The 22,637-nt window shown below is 30.1% G+C and overlaps 1 protein-coding gene across 1 annotated transcript; it reads right to left on the reverse strand.

The window, feature by feature from the left end:
• Nucleotides 1-1,480: 1,480 nt before the first annotated feature.
• LOC135961503 (uncharacterized) lies at nucleotides 1,481-6,760 on the reverse strand. Its single transcript, XM_065513003.1, has one exon. It carries the CDS (start codon nucleotides 6,758-6,760, stop codon nucleotides 1,481-1,483), a length of 5,280 nt encoding a protein of 1,759 aa, XP_065369075.1.
• Between the last annotated feature and the right edge of the window lie 15,877 nt (nucleotides 6,761-22,637).

Raw genomic sequence — 22,637 nt, forward strand, 5'->3', positions numbered from 1 at the left:
AAATTTCGTCTTATCTTACTTTATTGCGGAATTTTGGTTTTTTAAGTTTTGAAGAAATTTGGTGTATCTTTCTGGCGATTATTGAGGATATGTTAGGGATTAAAGTGGTGGACTGTATTGTAGATCGAGATTATGTAGACCTTTGGGAAACACCAATTTCTCATAAAGTATATTTTTCTCAACGCATTGGGAAAAATATACGAGGGTTGGTTGAATGCAATTAGAAATAGGGTTAGATAATTAGTGGATTTAGTATATAAAAAATGTGTGGATGTATGAATGTGAGTGTGTGTGTTTGTGGATGAGCTCACCTTGTGTTTGTGTGTGTGTGTATGAATGTGTGTGGTTATAAATAAATAGATTTTATAATAATTCTTTTCAATTTTATATTACAAAAGTTTATTTAGGGTTTATATTTAATTAAATATAAGTTTTAATTAGATATAAGGTTTTAAATAAATGTAAGTTTTAATTAAATGTAAGTTTTAATTAAATTATTTAGATATAAGTTTTATTCAATTGAAATTAGTTTTAAGTTTTAGATTTCTTTTAGAATTGATGTTATCAATCTTAAGGTTGCAAAAGAAGTGATTTTACAATTTTTATGAGGATAGCAATTAGGTTTAGTTTCTTCATTTTTTAGTACTATTCTTTTTATGTTCGAAAATTAATAATTCACAATAGAAACTCGTTACAATTATTTAGTTACTCGTTACAATTATTAAGTTATTCGTTATAATTATGATAATAATTCATTTAGTGTACAATTCAGGTAAAAAATTCAATTAGTAAATTATAAATACAAAAAATATAATTTTTTATTTATGATTTTTTTATAAAATCATTGGATTTTATACATTCCGGCCACCAGGTGCAGGAGGTTGTGGTTGAACACAAAGAACCTGTGCTAAGGAACGAATGGCTTCGGAAATGATGCGTTGGTCTGGAACTGCTGAAGAAGCTGATTGGTGCTGGCGGTCAGTTGATGTTTGTCTTGGATGATGACGTTGATTTGATGGTGCTGAACGTGTTGACCTTGCTGATTCTCTACGCTTTGGGGGCTTTTTGTCGAGACGACTTCGAATGCCTGGATGGAGCAAAGTGTGGTGACAGTTGCCACATTTTCTGCATGTATCCCTTGATGGACAGGATCGTAGTTCATGGCTCCTTGCTAAGCAGTTAAGGCAATATTTATACTTGCTGACTACCCGGTTTCTAGTCCGTACATCCATGTCTAAGAAGCGCCGGCAAAACCTGATGGAGTGGAAGCGTTTACACAATCGGCACTGGTACACGTCAGGGTCACGTGTTCGCTCCTGATGCCTTCGGTGGTTATATATTGGCCTGTAAATAAAGACGAGATAGAAAAAGAAAGACAAAATCGAAAGGGTTGGATTAGAAAAGGGTTTTTATGAGGGTGAATCATTGCTATAAATTTTCTTAAGAGATAAAACAAATATGAGAAAAGAGTAAATAGAGTTCAAGATAATTGATCATTAACAAGAGGTAAATAGCAAAGCTTAACAATTGGTCGTTTTATTAAACCTGTTGCTGTTCTAACATCCGCTACACGAACGTTATCATCTGAACCAATGTGAGTTGTTTCGATTCTGCCCAATCTCCATTCGGATGGAGGTAACAAATCATCCATGATGACTACGAGATCACCTGATTTCAAATTTGTTGAGACATTTTTCCATTTATATCTTTTGTGGAGCGACTTCAAATAATCTTCTTTCCATCTAATAGCCATCTGTTGATGGATCGCTTTAAGTCTTTCCCAACGATTAATGAGTCCAATTTTGTGTTCATAGTTTTCAGGGAAACTCATAATGGGTGCGCCTCTTAAAAAGTGTCCTGGAGTTAGGGCTTTAAAGTCTGCTGGGTCGTCTGACATGGCCGAAATGGGACGTGAATTTAAGATTCCTTCTATTTGAGTTAAAATAGTAGAGAATTCTTCGAAATTGAATTTGTGAGAACCGGCAACTCGTTTTAAATGAAACTTAAAACTTTTTACGGCGGCTTCCCATAAACCACCCATATGAGGAGCGTGAGGAGGAATAAATATCCATTCGAGACCATGTGTAACATATTTTTCTGCAATATCTGTTGAGGTAGATTTTATAAAGGAATCAAATTCACGTTTCAGTTGTCGACTGGCTCCAACGAAATTACGACCATTGTCAGAATATATCCTGAAAGGGAGTCCCCGCCTCCCAACGAAACGAGAAAATGCTGCACGAAAAGCTGCTGTTGACAAGTTTGAACATACTTCCAGATGAATTGCCTTTGTGCTAAAGCACACAAATACGCACACATAGCCTTTTATTATAGGTGCGTTTCTAAGAGTTGAGCCTTTTAATTCAAATGGGCCGGCGAAGTCTATGCCAGTTATTTGAAATGGAGCTGAGAGTTTACATCTGTCGGGTGGTAAGGGTGACATTATTTGAGTACATGGCTTTTGTTTATATATTATACATGTCTTACAATGACGTATTATCTTTTTAATACGAGGCTTTAGTCGGGATATATAAAATTCTGTTTGGACCATTCTAGATATTTGATTATATTCAGCATGAGCTAGAAACAAATGCAAATGTTCCAAGTAAAGTTGACAAAATAGAGAATTACCTGGCAATATTATTGGGCAGCGTTCGTTATATGGTAGTGATGCATTTACAAGACGTCCGTTTGCTCGCAGAATATTATCTGTGTCCAAAATTGGGTTAAGCGATTTTAATGAGCTTCGGTTAGAGATTGGCAGAGAATTTGAGATATCTTTAAATTCTGCCTGATAGTGAGATTTCTGAGCTAACGCTATTAGTCGCAGTTTTACGAAGTTAACCTCCTTTTGAGTAAGACATTTCTGTGTATGAGTAAACTGAGATCTAAATTTTGTAATGCTGTTATGATAAAACCGAAATACGTAAGATAACACTCTTAGAGCTTTGTGGTATGATGAGAATCTATTTAAAATATCAGTTTCATTAATAGATGTTTGTAAACATTGGACTTTTTGTTCAATTTTTTGGGTCTGCAATTGATTGTTTTTTGGCCATTCCGATTGTGGTTTTGATAGCCAAGGTGGTCCTTGCCACCATAGCATATTGTTCGAAAGTTCTTGGGGTTTACATCCACGAGTACCGAGATCTGCAGGATTATCATGAGTGCGAACATGACCCCAGGTTGCATTGGGTAGAGCGTTATGAATTTGTGCTGTTCGATTAGCCACATATGTTTCCCATGTCCAGGGAGGTTTAGAAAGCCATCCAATGACAATTGATGAGTCTGTCCACAGGTAGATTTCACATTGAGGTAATTTTAAGGAGTCTATGACATATTTAGCTAATGTAGCTAAGAGTACAGCACCACAGAGTTCTAATCTAGGTAAACAAACTGGCTGTAGAGGAGCTACTTTACTTTTTGCTATTATAAGGTTAGAGAATACGACTTGAGATTTACTTTGACAACGTAGGTAAACTGTTGCACAATATGCTCCTTTGGAAGCATCTGAGAAGCCGTGAATCTGAATGTTATCCTTGGGGTAGTATTGGAGCCATCTTGGTATTTTTATCTTGTCAATGTGAGAGAGATCTGTAAGCAGTTTATTCCACTTATCTAAAATTTCGGAGCTGACTTTATCGTCCCACTGCTTACCTTCTAGCCATAATTGCTGCATTAGCATTTTAGCTCTAACAACAATAGGAGTTATCCAACCTGCAGGATCGAAAATTGAGGCTATACCTGACAACATTTTACGCTTAGTGATACTTTCGGCTTGGGGAATTGGCGAGAATGAGTAGGTAAATTCATCAGTTAGAGCATTCCATTTTATCCCTAGAGTTTTTGTAGCGCTTGTTTCGTGAAATCGTAATAAATTGGAGTCATAGAGATCTTCAGTTGGTATTTGAGCCAGTAATTGGGTATCATTTGCGGTGATTTTCTTTAGAATAAATCCAGCGGACTTAAGAGTGTCCAGGATCTGAGACTGTGAATCTTTTGCTTCTTCAACTGTGTGCCCACCAGACAATATGTCGTCTACATATGTCTCTTGGCGTAAAATTTGAGCAGCTTTAGGGTATTTTTCTTGACAGTCATCAGCAAGTTGGTGCAGAGTGCGTATTGCGAGAAAGGGTGCACAGTTGACACCAAATGTAACGGTCTTGAGTTGATAATCTTTAATTGGGCTAGTGGGATTTTGTTGATATATTATCCGCTGAAGAGGTCTATCGTCTGGGTGAACTAAAATTTGACGATACATTTTTTGTATGTCGCCGCTAAAGACATATTTGTATATTCGCCAGTTGAGAATTACAGTTATTAATTCAGTTTGCAATGTGGGACCAGTGTATAATATGTCATTAAGTGAAAAACCTGATTTTGTGCTTCGAGATGCATTAAACACTACTCTTACTTTAGTGGTTTTGTGTTCAGGGCGAACTACTGCGTGATGGGGAAGATAAAATGAGAAATATTTGCCATCTGATACAATTTCACGATAGGAAACTGGTTCCATGTGATTAAGAGTTAAATATTCTTCAAGTACATTATAATATTCGTTTTGTAGTTCTGGAGTTTTAGACAAAGATTGGTTTATACGTGAATATTGGACTAGAGCTAAAATTCGTGAAGGGCCGAGAAATTTTGAATGGGGAAATTCCTTTTTTAACGGAAGTCTTACAACATACCTTCCATCAGAGTCTCTAGTTGTCGTTTGCTTATAAAATGTTTCGCAATATTGATCTTCTTCTGAAATAACTGGCTTAAGGGGCAACTCTTCTTGTTCCCAAAATTGTCTCAATGTATTATTTAGAGCAGAGTTTTCAGAAGGAGTGACAGTTGTGGTAAACGTTTGTACAGTGTTAGTCTCAATTGGACCGCTTAAAACCCAGCCAAATATCGTATTATAAGCCGATGCTTGTCCACAGATATTTTTTTTAATACCTTCAATGTTAATGAAGTGTTCTGAGTCATTTCCGATAATTAGATCGATTTGAGAAGAGCAGTTGAAATTGGGATCTGCTAGATCGAGACTAGAGAGTTGAGAAGAATTAGGAAGGTCAAAAGAAATTGCGGGAATTCTTTTGGTCAGTTTTGGTAGTACGATCGCATTCAACGTGAATTTTAAATTGCAACGTTTAGCAAATAAAGTAATATTACATTCCTTATTTGCTGATTGAACTTGACCTCCGATTCCAACAACTTCTACTTGAGCTTTCTGATAGGGTAATTTGAGGAGAGATCTAATTCTTTCAGATATGAATGTTCTTTGGGAACCTGGGTCTATTAGTGCTCTGACTGTGAACAATTCCCCAATGTGTTCTATTTGTACTAGAGCTGTACGAAGTAAAATGTTGACGTTATTAGATGAGAAATTAGCTTGAACTTGACAATTTGCCGATGTTGAGGGAGTGTCATCGCTATGTTCAATTTTCTGGTTGTTAGGAGAATTGTTACTTTTGTTTGATAAGTTTCTTGTATCTTTACTGTTTTCATTATTTTGTGTGTATTTGGGCGAGTTTGGAGATTTTTGTAAATGAAGTAGAGTATGGTGGTCAGATTTGCAAATAAAACAAGTATTTTTGCTTGAACATTTAGATTTTGTATGACCTGAGGCGAGACAATTGTTGCAAATCTTATTTTGAAAAACGAAATCAATTCTTTGTTGCACTGTGTATTTTCTGAATTTTCCACAAGATCTCAAGTGATGGTCTCCATTGCAGAGTTTGCATGACTGATTAAGTTTTTCTTGAGAAGAATATGACTGTATTTTAGAATGAGAAAAGGTTGGGAGACTGAATCGTTCTTTTGTGGTTTTTATGGATGATATCCTCTCAACCACTTCGAATCTGTTTACGAGGAATTCATCCATTTGCGCCCATGTTGGCATTTCACGTTGAGATTTGAAAGATTGTTCCCAGAGGGCTAGAGTGTCGTCGGGCAATTTAGTTGAGACTAAATAAATGAGGATTGGGTCCCATCCTTCTACTTTCACGTTAAGTGCTTTTAGGGAAGTTAAACAATCAGTGACTGTCGAATGAATTTTTTGGATAGATTCGCTGTTTTCTGAAGTTGCGACAGGGATATTAAAGAGAACTTTTAGTTTATTGTCTACTAAAACGCGCTTATTGTCATATCGGGACTTTAGTGCATTCCATGCATGATCAAAATTTTCATCGCATAATGTGTATCGTTTGACAATTGCTCCAGCGCTACCACTTGTTTTTACTCTCAAGTAAAATAGCTTTTGGGCCTTTGGAATTTCATTATTCTCAATACATGCGGTAGTGAAAAGATCACGGAAAGAGGGCCATTCTTCGTAGCTACCTGTAAAAGTGTCTATTTCACAAGGAGGGAGCTTAATGAATGATGTTCTTGTTCCTATGGGATTTGTTTGAGGTAGACTACTAGATCGAGCCCTTGAAGTTTGAACTTCACATGCTCTTGAGAGCTTCAGTAGATCCATAATGTGTGATCTACATGTGTAAAATGTATCAGAGCAAGCATTGAAGTTTATCTTAGCGTTTTCTTTGTATTCTTTATTATTCTCAGATCTTGGGCAAATCATTAGAGATTCGTATGAATTTTGCAATTTTAGCCATCTTTTATCAAGATCTTCCAATTTTGTTTCTAATACAGAATCAGTTTGATCTTCCAAATCAGATTTGCCGAAAATATTGCAAAACGCAAGTATATGGTCGCAATCAAAGAGAAACTTTTCATGCTTTACATTGGTATCGTTTTCCTGAGAAAGACTCATTTTGAGACTGTGTTTTAGATAGATGAATGAATTTAATTGCTTTGGGTAGCAAGAGGATTAATTTTGAAGAATATTATACTGCTATTGTGTAGAGATGCACTTTAAATTGACAAATAGTAAAAGTTTGAAAATGTGAATGTAGTTCACTATAGCGAATGCTATTAGAGAGCTTTTACTAAAAGCAATTTTAGAGAAGGAGAAAGTTGTGCAGTAGATTCAAGTTTAATCTAAATACTAGATCAGAGCTTAAATTTTCTAGTAAATCTTTGTTAAGATATGGTTAGCAGAAGTAATTTATTTAATATCACAAATGATATTAAAATTTCGCAAGAAATTGAACAAAACACAGCTTTCTTTCAATAAAAACGATTAGCCAGAGATATTTAGAAATTGTGATTTTTTATTTTAGAGTTTAAAAATTTCAAATTTATGAAGTTATGTATGTTATTAGGCTTGAGCTTTTTAGCTATTAGAGAAATCAATTTTATGATACGAGTAAATTGTAATCAAATATATAAAGCTGCAGCCACAGAATCAAGTTTTGTTTTGACAGTCTTTTGAACAAAAACAGTCTTTTACATATACTGTTTGTGAAAATTTACAAAAAATTTAAAGCTGTGACATAGGCTGCACGCAACTTGAAAACAATTTTAGTACAAATTGTGAAAAAAAATAATCAGATGTTTTCTTGATTGTAAATTGACACCAACTTGAAAGAAAAATTGAAAGCAAGTCGTTTCAATTCTTAAAAGTGTGAGTGTATAGTAAAAATTTGAGTGTATTAAAAATCTTGAAAGGTATAACTTGATCGTGTAACTCCAAGTAAGAATTATTGGTACGAATTATTAGTAATTGTTAAAAAAAACGTTCATTTAGCCGAAAAACTTGCATACAATTTAAAAATATAGAATTTAGATAGAAAAATTTCAAAACTATATGAAATATAAATGTTCGCTGGGATTAATTGTTTATATACTTGTCTTATGACAATTTCGCAATAAAATATACATAAAAAAAATTTTTTTAAAAGAATCACGGTGGAAAAAATAAAATGAGATGTTTTCAAATGAGATATGAGAAAAAAATCGTATTGGAATAAAAATTTATTTTATGTATTACCTTAATGATGATTTTTCTTTATGTTGCTTTAATTTAAATTTATTTTTGTTGTTTATTTTGTTTGTTTGTTATAACGTTTGCGAATTTGTTTTTTATCAACGTTTGCGAATTATTTTTTTTGTTAACGTTTGCTTTTAGTTGTTTTTTATTAACGTTTGTTTTTAACGTTTGCGATTTAGTTTGTTTTGTGTTAAGCGGTTATTTTGTTTTACTCGTTTGTTTTGATTTACACATTTGTTTTAACACTTTAGATATTCACCACACTTTATTCTCTTATTCTTATTTTTTTTTGCAGATTTTTTCTTTTTGGTTTCGTTTTCTCTTTAGTAAATTTACAAATTTGTGTTGTTTCTTTTTCGAATTCTTTATTTATTATTTTGTAGTTGCTTTTTATTTTACTTATTACTTTTTTGTTTAAGAAAACTTTTAACAATTTTTCTTATAAGAATATCAAATTTTTATTTTGGTTTTGCTTTAACTTGTTCTTAAGTAGTTATGTGTGTACATATATATATGTATATTCATATACATATATGTAGATATGTATATATTTGCAATCACGGTGAAGAGCGAGACGGATATAGGAGTTGCAAATTTTTTTTGAAGATAAACTGCCAATTTTCTTTAAAAATACATATGTACATATACATATATGTAAATATGTATTGTTCTTTTTTGTAAATAAAAACGGTAAATTTTATTTTTTTTTTATTAGTTTGCAAAAATTATGTACCTATTGTAATTTTACTTATTTTAACGGAATTTTTTATGTAAATTTGGAAATTTATGATTTTGTAAGAATATTAAGTTTTATGGCACTTTTTTTTGGCAAATTTCAAGATTTTGTTTGATAAATTAACGGTTTTAATTATAACGGCACTTTTTGGTAATTTTTTTTTTTGATTTTGTTGGATATTTTAGCTTTTTAAATGCACGTTTTCGTTTTTGTAATTTTTAGATTTTTTTTGTTTGATATTTTAACGGTTTTAATTATAACGGCACTTTTTGGTAAATTTATTATATTTTTTTGATTTCTTGTATTTTTTAACTTTTTAAAGGCACGTTTTTGTTTTTGTAATTTTTAGATTTTGTTTGAAATTTTAACTTTTTTGGTATTTAAGACACTTTTTGTAATTTTGATATTTAACGGTTTTTTATAGAATGTTTGAGTTTTAATTTTACCGACACTTTTTGCACAATGTTTGGCACTTTTAACAACAAATTTAGATTTTTTGTATAGGTATGTATATATGTATGTACTTATATTTTAGCTAACGGATTTTACTTTTGTAGTTTTAAACTTTTTCTTTTGCTTAGATTTTTTTTCATTAGTTTTATTTACACTTTTTATATGTATTTTTTACTTTTATTTATTAATTTTAACTAAATATTACGGTTTGCTATTATTTTTTGATATTTTTATATAGATTTTCTTGATCTTTTGATTTTACCGTCGCGCTCGCGTGTTTTCTTTTAGGATTTCTTTAAACAAACTAATTCTTAGTTTTATATATGTATGTATGTATCAATGTATAAATTTTTACATTTCTTATTTACCTCATTCTTTTGTGGTGAAACAGCAATTACGAACAATGATGTAAACTGGAACTTTCTTTTTCAGCGAAAAAGGACCATGAAGAAATTTGGTGTATCTTTCTGGCGATTATTGAGGATATGTTAGGGATTAAAGTGGTGGACTGTATTGTAGATCGAGATTATGTAGACCTTTGGGAAACACCAATTTCTCATAAAGTATATTTTTCTCAACGCATTGGGAAAAATATACGAGGGTTGGTTGAATGCAATTAGAAATAGGGTTAGATAATTAGTGGATTTAGTATATAAAAAATGTGTGGATGTATGAATGTGAGTGTGTGTGTTTGTGGATGAGCTCACCTTGTGTTTGTGTGTGTGTGTATGAATGTGTGTGGTTATAAATAAATAGATTTTATAATAATTCTTTTCAATTTTATATTACAAAAGTTTATTTAGGGTTTATATTTAATTAAATATAAGTTTTAATTAGATATAAGGTTTTAAATAAATGTAAGTTTTAATTAAATGTAAGTTTTAATTAAATTATTTAGATATAAGTTTTATTCAATTGAAATTAGTTTTAAGTTTTAGATTTCTTTTAGAATTGATGTTATCAATCTTAAGGTTGCAAAAGAAGTGATTTTACAATTTTTATGAGGATAGCAATTAGGTTTAGTTTCTTCATTTTTTAGTACTATTCTTTTTATGTTCGAAAATTAATAATTCACAATAGAAACTCGTTACAATTATTTAGTTACTCGTTACAATTATTAAGTTATTCGTTATAATTATGATAATAATTCATTTAGTGTACAATTCAGGTAAAAAATTCAATTAGTAAATTATAAATACAAAAAATATAATTTTTTATTTATGATTTTTTTATAAAATCATTGGATTTTATACAAGTTTATTGAATAAGCTAAACCGTTTTTTAGTTATGCGAATATATCGAGCCCTTAGCGCCAAATTATCGTAAGCGACATTTTCTAATTTTTTTTTTATTGCAAAAATTAAAATTTTATGGACCGACTGATGTTTTAGCGTTCTCAGAATATCAAAATTGTTAATAACTTCAAAATTATAGGGGGTAAGATTTTATCGTAAGTCAATGTTTACATTTTACAGTAAACGAATTTTATCGTAAGCGACACATAGTGGTATAGAAAAAAGAGGGAAATAAATCCTTAACTTCTAAATGGTTAGATTTGATTTGTGAATGAAATTTCACATGCGCAAAGAATAAGTGTTGTCGAGTTTAAGTTCTGAACGTGGACCTCATGGGCCCACCAGGGCCGAGAGTCCTCAAAGTAGGACACCTCGGGTATATTACATATTTAAAATGATCCTATTTCTTCGTTTGTATTCAGATTTCAAAAAAATTACACACATAAAATCTTTTCATCGAGTGCTACAAAAGACCTAGTCGTAGCAGATATTCGCATTTGAAAATTAAATTTTCAACATTTTTACCCAACCTACTCCAGTTTTTTGATAACAGCGTATCCAAATATTTTCCGATTTTCTCCTGTTTTCCTTCATTGGACTAACAACATACGTATGTGTCAAATAAGAAAATAACTAATAAAAAATAATGACTAACTCCAAAGTTATATGCATTTAAATTTAAAAAATTTTGAAAAACCGATTTTTCGCTAATTTTTTGGGAAAAAATAACTTTTTTTATTTTTAAGTTATCGCAAAAAATTTCTAAGAGGATGTATAAGAAATTTATACTTTCTGAAAGCTAAGTTTTCATAAAATATTTAAAATGAAAAAAAAAATTAAAAATTTTTGTTACCAGGGGAACAGGTCCATTCAAAAACCACCTATTTTTTATGTAAAATTAAACTTTAGGCCAAAAATTCTCAAATCGCATATTCGATATTAAAATATAATAACCGATTTTAGATGGCCCAATATGCTTTTAATTATTTTGTAAAGGGTTTTGATAACTCTGACCCTGGTATGGATATTATAGCCAAAAAACTAAAAATTTCCATTTTTGGGATTTTTCAACACTTTTTTGGGAATTGCGGGATTGCTGATAATAAATTTCAAAATACGTTTCTATTTTTCCATTTTCAATAGAAAATTTTACATAACTGTGAAATTTCATTAAAAACTATTCTCATAAGTAACAATTTTATTTCAATTCGAAAAATTTGTATCTATGCAAAAATTCAATAAAAAATATTTTTTGTCATATTTTTCAATAAAGTATTCCATGAATTTTTAATTGTCAAAAGTTATAAATATTTTTGAAAAATAGACAAATAGCTTGAACGAAATTATAATATATCGCATCATAAAATTTTTAATTCTATGTATAAATTTCCAATCAATCGAAAAAACCTTTTCCTGTAAAATTTGTGTTTTGTCGCTTACGATAATTTGGCGCTAAGGGCTCGATATGATGAACTACCTCCTCCATTTTCGAAATAACGGTATATCTCGAAAACAAGAGCTAAGCTAAAAGAACAGTAATAAATCTCTTAAACTTCGGATTATCATTATGAATCCATTTTTCATCGCAAGTTCTGATTCGGTGAAAAAATGATTTTAATCAGATTGGTATACTTTAAGGTGGATGCTGGGATAGTATTTTTGCACATTACAAATATTAGCCCAATATACCCTCCCCCACTATGGTGGTATTCCCTGCCACACATTGCAATAAAGAAGTTGGGAAGAGTTGGCGGAAGCTCGTTTGTTACAATTGTATTTGTTTTTAGTAAAGTTCATGGAGGCAACTTTTGTGTTCATTTCAATACCCAGAATGCTAGCTATATGATACATTTTTAATTAAATAACTTTTTTTCATAAGAATTTGCCTAAATTATGTTTATTATTAATCATAAAATTCCAGTTAGTTATCCTATAAGAGTGGGGATAATTTGATGTTGTAATAAATTGTATAGTTTGTTCATGTTTAGAAAAAAAACTAATTTTTACATAAATAACCATTGCAATGTTGACCAAATTGTATATAATAAACAAAATTTATAATTTAAATATCGTAGTCATGCCCGCAGAAATGTCTATGACAATTTTTCAGGACAAAAAATAAAAACAGTTTATGTTGTATATGAAAGCCATAGATATTTGCCTATGATAGTTTGTGAAAACTTTGGCATTAGTAAAGATTAATAAAGGTGAAATATTTTTTTTTTTAATTGCATATATGCCTTTTTCAGGCAAGTTGACGATATTTAAATTGTTTATATACAAAGTGACTAATTCATATTACGAAATTTAAATTGTTTTTAATATTAATTAATTTAATTTCATCTGCAGGGATATTTTTGTAAATGGGTTTTTTGTCCGTGGGTCTGTTTAAAATAAACTCATTTTCAGATAAGAATATCAAAAAAATTATAGTGTATTCACACTCATAAAAAAAATTGAGTAATCCGTAATTAAATCAATCCGCAGCGGTGTCAATAGTAGGGTAAGTACGGATTTTTTTAAACCGAGTACAAAATACTTGATTCAAGTACGGATTCATCAAGCCCAAAAATCTTAATTTTAGCTCTCCCTAAGTACGGCCGAGATTGAACTAATCCTAAAATGAGCTTGTTTCAAGAATTCTAAACTTGATTTAAGAACTTGATTTAAACTTGTGACTGACTCAGAACCAATGACTTGTGTTGAATAAAATATTAAGAAAATTTATACAACTTTTTTTAGTATGAAAAAGTGCAATATTTTTTAAGGACGGAGTTTTAAAGTGGCATATTTTTGAATGTAATTGAGATATTGAGTTGAATTTTTTTTTGTAAAACCAAAAATTAACTTATCTAAACAAAACAATATAGCTCGGAATAAATGTGTATCAAATTGTTCCTAATATTTGCAATCCTATTAAAATTTAGATATAAATTTTAGTTTTAGAAACTCAATAAATATGTAATATGTAATAAAATCTTTATTTATTAACGAAACTCAATGAAATTTTCACCATTTTTTAAGTTTGTCATTCTAAATCACAAGGTGTAAAAAAACTTGTCAAAAGGTCAAAGGCAATCCGGCAATTCCTAAAAATTGGAGCGAAAATCACAAAAATTGTATTTTTTTCAATTTTGCCTATAGGGTCCACATTTCCTTCGGGGCTGGAAAAATACTTTGGCGATATATAGGGAACACACCAAGGTTTCCAAAGCTGCTTTCCGTTTTCTGATCGCAGCTTTGGGATTTTAGAACATGTGGCCCAAAGTAGAAATTTTGATAAAAAATAGGTGAAATTCCGAAGAACGTAGGGGCGACATATTTGAAAAGTGGGACATGTTTTTTATACCAGAATGTTTTCCGTAAAGATACCTTACAGAGAAACAAAAAATTGTTATACGTTCTTAAAGAAAGTTTTTTTTAATAAAAAAAGAGTTATGTCACCTTTTAGCCCAAAAAACAGCAAAAATCTACTATTTTTTTAATACTTAAATTGAAAATCGTTTATTTTTGGATCAATAAATTATAAATATAAATTGTAATTTAGTTGTCTAACTAACAAAAAAAAAGTCGAGTCCATTCGGTCCAAAATTACGACCTATATTTTTAAAATAGCGGACCAAGGTATGGCCAAATTTTAAAATTTCAATTTTAAAATGCATATAACTCGAAAAGAGATAAATAGCACATGCAAGCATGTTTTTTCAAGACCTACCCGAGCGTTTTCCAAAAATATAAAAATCTTTGAAAAATTCTACATGTCGAAGGTACCCTACTTTGAGCCCCTATAACGCCGCCCCTGGAGCATTTGTAGGATCCATTTTAATAACTTAAACTCGTATACTCCTTGGCTACGGTCACGTCAAATTTTATCCCGATCGAACCAGCCGTTTAGAAATGCCAGATTTATTTCCAAAAATGTTCTATTCTGCCCCACTGTGGGAACGCACAAAACAGACTGATGCAAATTGCTTGTTTATTCATGTAACTAACCGACAGCGCGAGTAGAAAATTACTTTGAGAATAGCTCAGAGAGTTAATTTTATACCGCTCTTTATACCCTACACCACAATAGTGGGGAGGGTATTATGCGTTTGTGCAGATGTTTGTAACGCCCAAAAATATTAGTCTAACACCCACCTTAAAGTATACCGATCTACTTAGAATCACTTTCTGAGTCGATTAAACGATGTCCGTCTGTCCGTCCGTCTGGTCGGCTGGCTGGCTGTCCATTTAAACCTTTTGCGCAGAGTACAGGTCGCAATTCTGAAGATATTTCGATAAAATTTGCTACATATTATTTTTTTGGCCCAAGGACCAAGCCTATTGAAACTGGCTGAAATCGGTCCATTATTTCACCTAGCCCCCATACAAATGTCCTTCCGAAATTGGACTTTATCGGTCATAAATGTTTAATTTATAAATGTATCTCCACAAATTGTGCTCTAAATAAGTTTTATATATACAAAATTCATGTCACCAAATTTTGTTACGATTGGTCCATAATTAGTCATAGCTCCCATATAGACCCGCTTCCGAAAATCACTTTAACGTGCAAAAATCGCTTAAAAATGTTGGTATACTCACAAAATTCAACGTAGTAAACTTTCATATATACACAAATTACACAAACTTCATGGTGATCGCTCCATAATTGGTCATAGCCCCCATATAAGGCACACTTCCGAAAATCACTCAAAAATATAAATTATTGAAATTTTAAAAGAAAAATGTTTTTGCTCTTTTACTTAGTGTAGGGTATTATTTGGTCGGGCTTGACCGACCATACTTTCTTACTTGTTTTCTATTATGGATCATTATAAGAATTTTTTCTTATTTCAAGTTATCTTACTCTTAATTTGAAGTTTAAGAATTAACTACTTGATTTAACTTCTCACTTGTATTTAACCCAGATATGCCGACTGCTCGAGCTTGATGATTTTAAAAGTACTTTTATATTATTTTAGAAGCAAATGAGAAATAAAAAACATTGCAAATAATGTTTTTTAAAAATTTATTGAAAAAAGTGTTTTTTAAGTCGTCCAAAACTAAAACGTAATAATAAAATATTCATGCATATAACAATCAAGCTACTCTTCATAAATATAAATTCCAAAAAAATATATTATTTCACTTGTAAATGTACAAAATTTTACTTTCCGTACAAACGAGATATGTCCATAATGACTGAATATGAACATTATGAAAATATCACAAATTAAAAATTCAATAACTCAAAAATAGTAGCAAAATATAATGCGATCGACAATCTCCCATGAGGTATTGGTGAGTACTAAGTATGTGAACAAAGAATAATGATATTTTGATAAACGTGACGTATCCTGTAAACAAGAACTACATGTACTACATGTAGTACAGTCGGCATATCTGGGTTAAAACAAGATTTTCTTACTTAATTCAAGAATTTCGTTCTTGTTTTAAGAAAATTTCCGCTTGATTTTTTTAATCAATCCCGTTTATACTTATTCTAAGTACAAATGAGTATGAATCTTACTTAAATTTTTATATAGTGTAAACAACAAAGTTTTTTTTTTTTGCTTCGAACATATCGAATTTTGTACCAACAAAGCGTCATATGCTGGACATTTTGCTTTACTTCTTTAATCCGAAAATAAGTGCACCTGAAGCACACCAAATCAAAATTACACTAAATTTAAAGACTGCACTCGTACTGAGACACCCTCTACTAACATTGTGCTGACATAAAACTAATAAATAAAGCTGAAAATGTCCGTGCAATTTTAATTAAATACTAAGAATTTCGGTCGACTGCAGCAAACTGGCCCTTAACATTGATTAAACTTGTTACAAATTCTGATAATATCAAATTTTGCAGAATTCATTTAATTACATAATATCCTTTAATAATTAAAAATTTATTGTAGAATATAGAAAAAATTTCGAAGAATTCATTGAAAATTTCTTAGATTGCCTTTAATTGCATAATAACCAACCACAATAATAATAATAATAATGCAAACAATTACTATTTACTCTAATGCATTTTCCTGAAAAATTTATTTCATTTATACTGGTAATCTTTATTATATTAATTATAGTTATAGTTATATAGCAATTATATATAATGAGGGTAAAACAATTTCTAGTGACATAAATCTAATAATTACGCATGTTGAATTAAAAAAAAAAAAAAAAATTATACGAAATTTGTGCAGATGAAAATTATTATTTCCACGACAACACGCCTACATGTCTACACAACCACCGTTGATGCTGTAGTCAAGTTAAACTAATTTATATTTAAGTAGGCGGCAATGAACAGATCTAGTGCTGTTAACATAATACAAAATATGAAAAATGTCAATGAGAGCTTAAAAATGTGTTGTTTTATTAAACAAAACATTTTAAATGTCAAGGGGTTTTAACCAAATAATTTGATTTGTTTTTAAATTTGTACAAGAATGAAATATTTAAAAGTCGCACCACTGAAATATGTATTTGAACAACAATGTCAGCTGATTACGATCTCGCTGCAGTTAGCAAAATAATTAAGTAGCAACAATTGCTGCTAGCGGTATTTGTCGGTAGCCTGCTGTCGTGAATATGTTTAATGCATATTACTAAAACCTATTAAACTTAAATTTTGTATTCCCTAAACCATATACGGACACCACTACGTGATAAAAGACCAAAAAAAAAAGACCCGTGTCTCCCAGTTTTGCCCAAATTCATGCTCATAGCTTGCAAACAGTTCGGAATTTTGATTTACTCTCTGAGGCAAAATTGTAGCCCTTATCATAAAGAACAAAAACTGTGAACATATAAAATCAAAAAAACTTCATCTTCAAGATCAAAATCGCAAAAAACTTTAAAAAATTCGAAATAAATTTGGAAATACATTTTTTAAAGCTGCCTAAAACTATGCTTTAGTTTATAATAATTTAATAGTTTATGGCCCAAAACATTTAATTCCTTTAGCTTTTATACCCTTCACCTTCGTGAGAAGGGTATATATAAGTTTGTCATTCAGTTTGTAATTTCTACATTTTTCATTTCCGACCCTATAAAGTATATATCGTTCTGGATCGTTATAGATAGCGGAGTCGATTAAGCCATGTCCGTCTGTCTGTCTGTTGAAATCAACTTTCCGTAGCCCCCAAATAACTTATATACATGATTCATAAATCAATATATCGGGAATTCTTCCGGCTCGATTGCTATTTAAAATCGACAAAATCGGCCCACAAATGGCAAAAAAGTAATAATTTTCTCAGGCTCATATATTGCAAACAATTCGGAATTTTGATTTACTCTCTGAAGCAAATTTGTAGCCCTTGTCATAAAGAACAAAAATTGTAAACATATAAAATCAAAAAAAATTCATCTTCAACATCAAAATCGCAAATTCGAAATAAATTTAGAAATAATTTTTTTAAAGCTGCCTAAAAGTATGCTTTAATAATTTAATAGTTTATAATAATTTAATAGTTTATGGCCCAAAACACTTAATTCCTTTTGTTTTTTGTAACTAACTTAATGGTGTTAAGAATCATTCCTAGGAAGTTCATATGATCTAGAAAGTTGTTTATTGATATCGTAGCTACATTTTTGTAGCTGATTGTTTCCTTGAATTTTGCTACCTATGGACCTGAACAAGGGAAAAAAGGTAAAAAATCGAATTTTTTAAAGTTTGCTTACGATTTTGATCTTGAAGATGAAGTTTTTTTGATTTTATATGTTCACAATTTTTGTTCTTTATGACAAGGTCTACAACTTTGCCCCAGAAATTAAATCAAAATTTCAAACTGTTTGCAATATAAGCCTGAGAAAATTATCACTTTTTTGAAAAAATTACACCGAGGCGCCATATTTTTGGGTGCCCATTAGGGTATTCAATCGATTAACCGTTAATCGGTTAACCGATTAATTTTGGACGGTTAACTGTTCGAATAATTTGAAATTGCCGATTTTCAAATAACGAATAAACCGATTAATTTGTGTCGATTAACCGAAATTCCTTTTTCCGTTTCAATTCAAATACAAATTTCAAATTAAAATGAGATTTTTTTTGAACATCCGATAAACATGATTAGTGAGTATTTAGCTTACATTTATTTGAAACTTTGTATTTATAGACGAAACTTTTTTTTGAAATGAGTTTTTTATCATAACTAAACGAAACTATTAAATTAATCAAAATCTAAAACAATCCAAAAAGGATTCTTAATCATGCTTTTGATTTCTCCAACATATACAATCAGCCAGAGAGTTTTTTCCAAGAAAAGTTTTATTAAATCTAAAGAAAAAAATCGTTTAAATTATATTCTTTTTATAAAAGAAACTCACACATTCTTATTTGCTGCAACAACGTCATAATTCAAAAAAAGTCGTTTCGAGAAAAACGTCTTTGAATGTTTTATGACATTTTACTATTTCTTAAATAAATCATGCGATTTCAGAAATATAAATAGTAGATGTTAATATCTTTCTAATCTGTATTTAACCCAAATCTTTACTTATCAAATATACGAGAAAACATGAAAAAAAACAATAGAACAGCGCATATTTTGTATTACTCAGTTTATAAAACACGGATTTTGAGTTATGACGTTGTTGCAGCAAATAGGCGATATGTTTACAAAAATTATCTGAAATACCTTGTTGTATTTCCAATTTAAAATGAAAATATAAATTATTCGGTTAATCGAATAATTTTAAATTAACCGATTATTAACCGAATAAATCTAAACCTCGATTAATTATTTGCTCGATAACCGATTAAACCTGAAACCCGATTAATTGAATACCCTAGTGCCCATAAAAAAGTACATGACTTTGGGCAAATAGCGTAGGGCTTGCTGAGTACATTACAAACTGTGTCGAAAAATTTCCGAAACACCCTCAAATTCAGAAGTTATTCTGAAAAATTTTTTTTAGTGATGTTCGTCAACTTATCGATCTGTAACTCAGTCATTTTTTGTCCTACTTTAAATTTTTTAACGGGTTTGGAAAGAAAACTGATTCCGCTTTAAAATTACGTGCATTTTTTAATACATTTGTAAGTTATAAGTATTGTTTTTATTAAGAATATCTAAAAGAAAAACAAAATTTATCAACTTTTTTGATTTTATTCGATTTTCATTTCTTTTTTTGATATGGAAGCTTATAAAACTATATAGCAGTGTATAAAGGAAATTTAATTCTTAACAAAACATCGTTTTTAGTATTTTCTCCCCCAGCGCATATGAATAAAAAAAACAAAAAACTGTAGAAAAAAATATTTGTAAAATTATGAATTTACAAGGAAAATTTTTTCGAACTTTTTTCAGAAAAGTTTAATCACTTTTGCAAATATAAACCGATTTTAACAAGTAATATCTCATTTTTTCCCATATAAAGTTCTCTTTAAAACACTGTGCAAAAAAGAATATGTTTTTATAGAAAAAAATTAAAATAATTATTGTTGAATTTGAAAAATTATTAAAAAAATAAAAAATAAAGCGAAACTTTTTATAAAAACTTACGCAATTTTTTCGATATACATTTTATGAAAGCTTAATTCTTTGTCTATCCATAATTGTTTAAGATTTTGAAATCAATCTAAAAATGTATGAGTTAGAGGTACTAAAGTACTAAGACATACCCTAAAACGTTTTTTTCAAAATATCTCAAAATTTTGAGGGTGTTTCAAAATCTTTGAAAACGGTTTTAGTATGTCCACACCTAGGCCTACAACCCCTATTAGGCCGCTTTTCAAGTTCTGACAAAAAGTCTCATTTTTTAGCAGAGTGCTATTAGCAAATTCTGAAATACATTTGGAAATGGTATATTGTTGACTCCAATGATGGATTTAGTCCCTAGTTTGCGGCATTCAGCCAGTTCTTCTGGATAGATGTATTCTTCGAAATGTTCGCTTAGTTGATAAAAATGAATTTGTATTAAAATTGTCTTCAGTGAATGAAAACATTTAATCAAAATTTTAATTATTTAGAGTTTCTTTTCATATGAAATTTAATAACTAAAACGCATTCAGTTTATCTGGAAAACATAAAAATGACATTATCACATTGCCATTTCACTTTAAAAAATATAAATAAATTGAAATTTATAATTTAGCTAAATTTATAGCAAAAAACTGACAACAACCTTTGTTTATGCAAAAGATCATTATTTTTTTTCTTTTTGCTATTTGATTTTCATTAAGAGGCCTTTTTTCGACGCTCTCAAGGTCTAATGATTTCATATTGCGACATGAAAACAAAGTTATTTATTGCCTAAATCATATGCGGGCAGTTTTGCTTTACTTCTTCAATTTGAAAAAAAACACACCGATTGCTCACCAAAGCTTATGGTGAATGTGTTTCATCAGTTTCACCGTGTGATAGATGGCTTGTGATTGGTGATTTTGATATGGATGACAAAGATCGCTCAGACCAGTCAAAAAGGTTTGAGGAAAAAGGTACAAACTTTTTTTCTTTTAAGTTATCTAAAAAATTATCTGCGAGATGTTAAGTTTTCCCTAATTAATTTACGACGAAAAAACACGAGGTAGCATGTTATATATCAATGGATACGGGTTTTTGCTTTTCAAAAATATATATAACTTTAGACAATTAAAAAATTCATGGAACACTTTTTGAAAAGAATAGAATTAAAACAAGTAAGAAAGTATGATCGGTCAAGCCCGACGATATAATACCCTACACCAAGTAAATGAGCAAAAACATTTTTCTTTTAAAACATCAATAATTTATATTCGTGAATGATTTTCGGAAGTGGGCCTTATATGGGAGCTATGACCAATTATGGACCGATCACCATGAAATTAGGCCGAGTGATTTATGTCTATATGGAAGTTATTTATGGTGAATTTTGTGTGTATACCAACATTTTTAAGAGATTTATGCAAGTTAAAGTGATTTTCGGAAGCGGGTATATATGGGAGCTATGACTAATTATGGACCGATCGTAACAAAATTTGGTGACATGTATTTTATATATATAAAACTTATTTGGAGCGAAATTTGTGGAGATACATTTATAAATTAAACCTAGGGGGCTAGGTGAAATAATGGACCGATTTCAGCCAGTTTCAATAGGCTTAGTCCTTGGGCCGAAAAAATAATATCTACCAAATTTGATCGAAATATCTTCGAAATTGCGACCTGTACGGACGGACATCGTTTAATCGACTCAGAAATTGATTCTAAGTCGATCGGTATACTTTAAGGTGGGTGTTACAAACATCTGCACAAACGCATTACACCCTCCCCACTATGGTGGTGTAGGATATAAAAATGCATTTTATTGAGTTTTTAAAATATAAAAATTTTTCAAATTGAAATTAAATTTTTATTTATTACTATTTTTTTAATGCCATTCCACAGTTATATAGATTTTTCTATTGAATATGTAAAAAACAACAAATTTTAATAAATTTTAAAAATTCCCTAAAATGGGATTTTTTTAGTTTTTTGACTATAATATCCATACCAGGGTCGATGTTATCGGAAACTTTTACACAGTAATTAAGAACAAATTGGGTTACTATATTTTACTGTATTGACTAAGCGATTTGAAAATTTTTCCAATAAATTTGAATTTTACCTAAAAAATCTTCGTTTTTTAAGTGGACCTGGTCTACCGTTACCAGAAATTATAAAATTTTTTTGGATTTACAATATTTTATGTAATGATTGATGGCTTTTCAAAAAGTATAAATTTCGTATAAATCTTCTTAGAAATTATTTGAGATAACTTAAAAAGAAAAAAATACTTTTGGCGAAAAATCGACTTTTGAAATTTTTTTTAAATTCAAGTGATTCGACATTCGAGAAAGTTACTGTCTAACTAAAAAATTAGTTTTATAAAACTTTAATAAATTACAAATTGTTTATTAATAATTCGTTATTATCAAAATTCCTATATTTAAGTCAAATTGATTTAAACCTTACTTCTTTTGAATAAAATAACATGTTGCCTGTTTTTTTTCAATAAATTTACTGAAATTATAACTTTCAGTATTGTATATTATTTTTAAGTAAAATAAAAACGAGAATATATTGCCTTTAACGTTTTCTAGAGAAACTGATTACGATATGGTGTTTCCATCATTCTACAAAATGAATTTCTTAATAATCTTGTTTTTGGTAAATATTCTCTTTTACGAAAGAAAATTGGAATGAATTTTTTTATTAAAATACAAAGAAATATAAAGTCAAAGATATGCGAAGGCTGCTCTTAAACATGGATACAAATGACTATAAATAGCTTGAAAGTAAAAATTTTATTT

This window comes from Calliphora vicina, chromosome 5 (genome assembly GCF_958450345.1).
Source record: "Calliphora vicina chromosome 5, idCalVici1.1, whole genome shotgun sequence".
Taxonomy (NCBI): Eukaryota; Metazoa; Arthropoda; class Insecta; order Diptera; family Calliphoridae; genus Calliphora; species Calliphora vicina.

What these genes read in the sequence shown, in the direction of transcription:
- LOC135961503 (XM_065513003.1), bottom strand. Translation starts at nt 6,760, where the DNA reads ATGAGTCTTTCTCAGGAAAACGATACCAATGTAAAGCATGAAAAGTTT.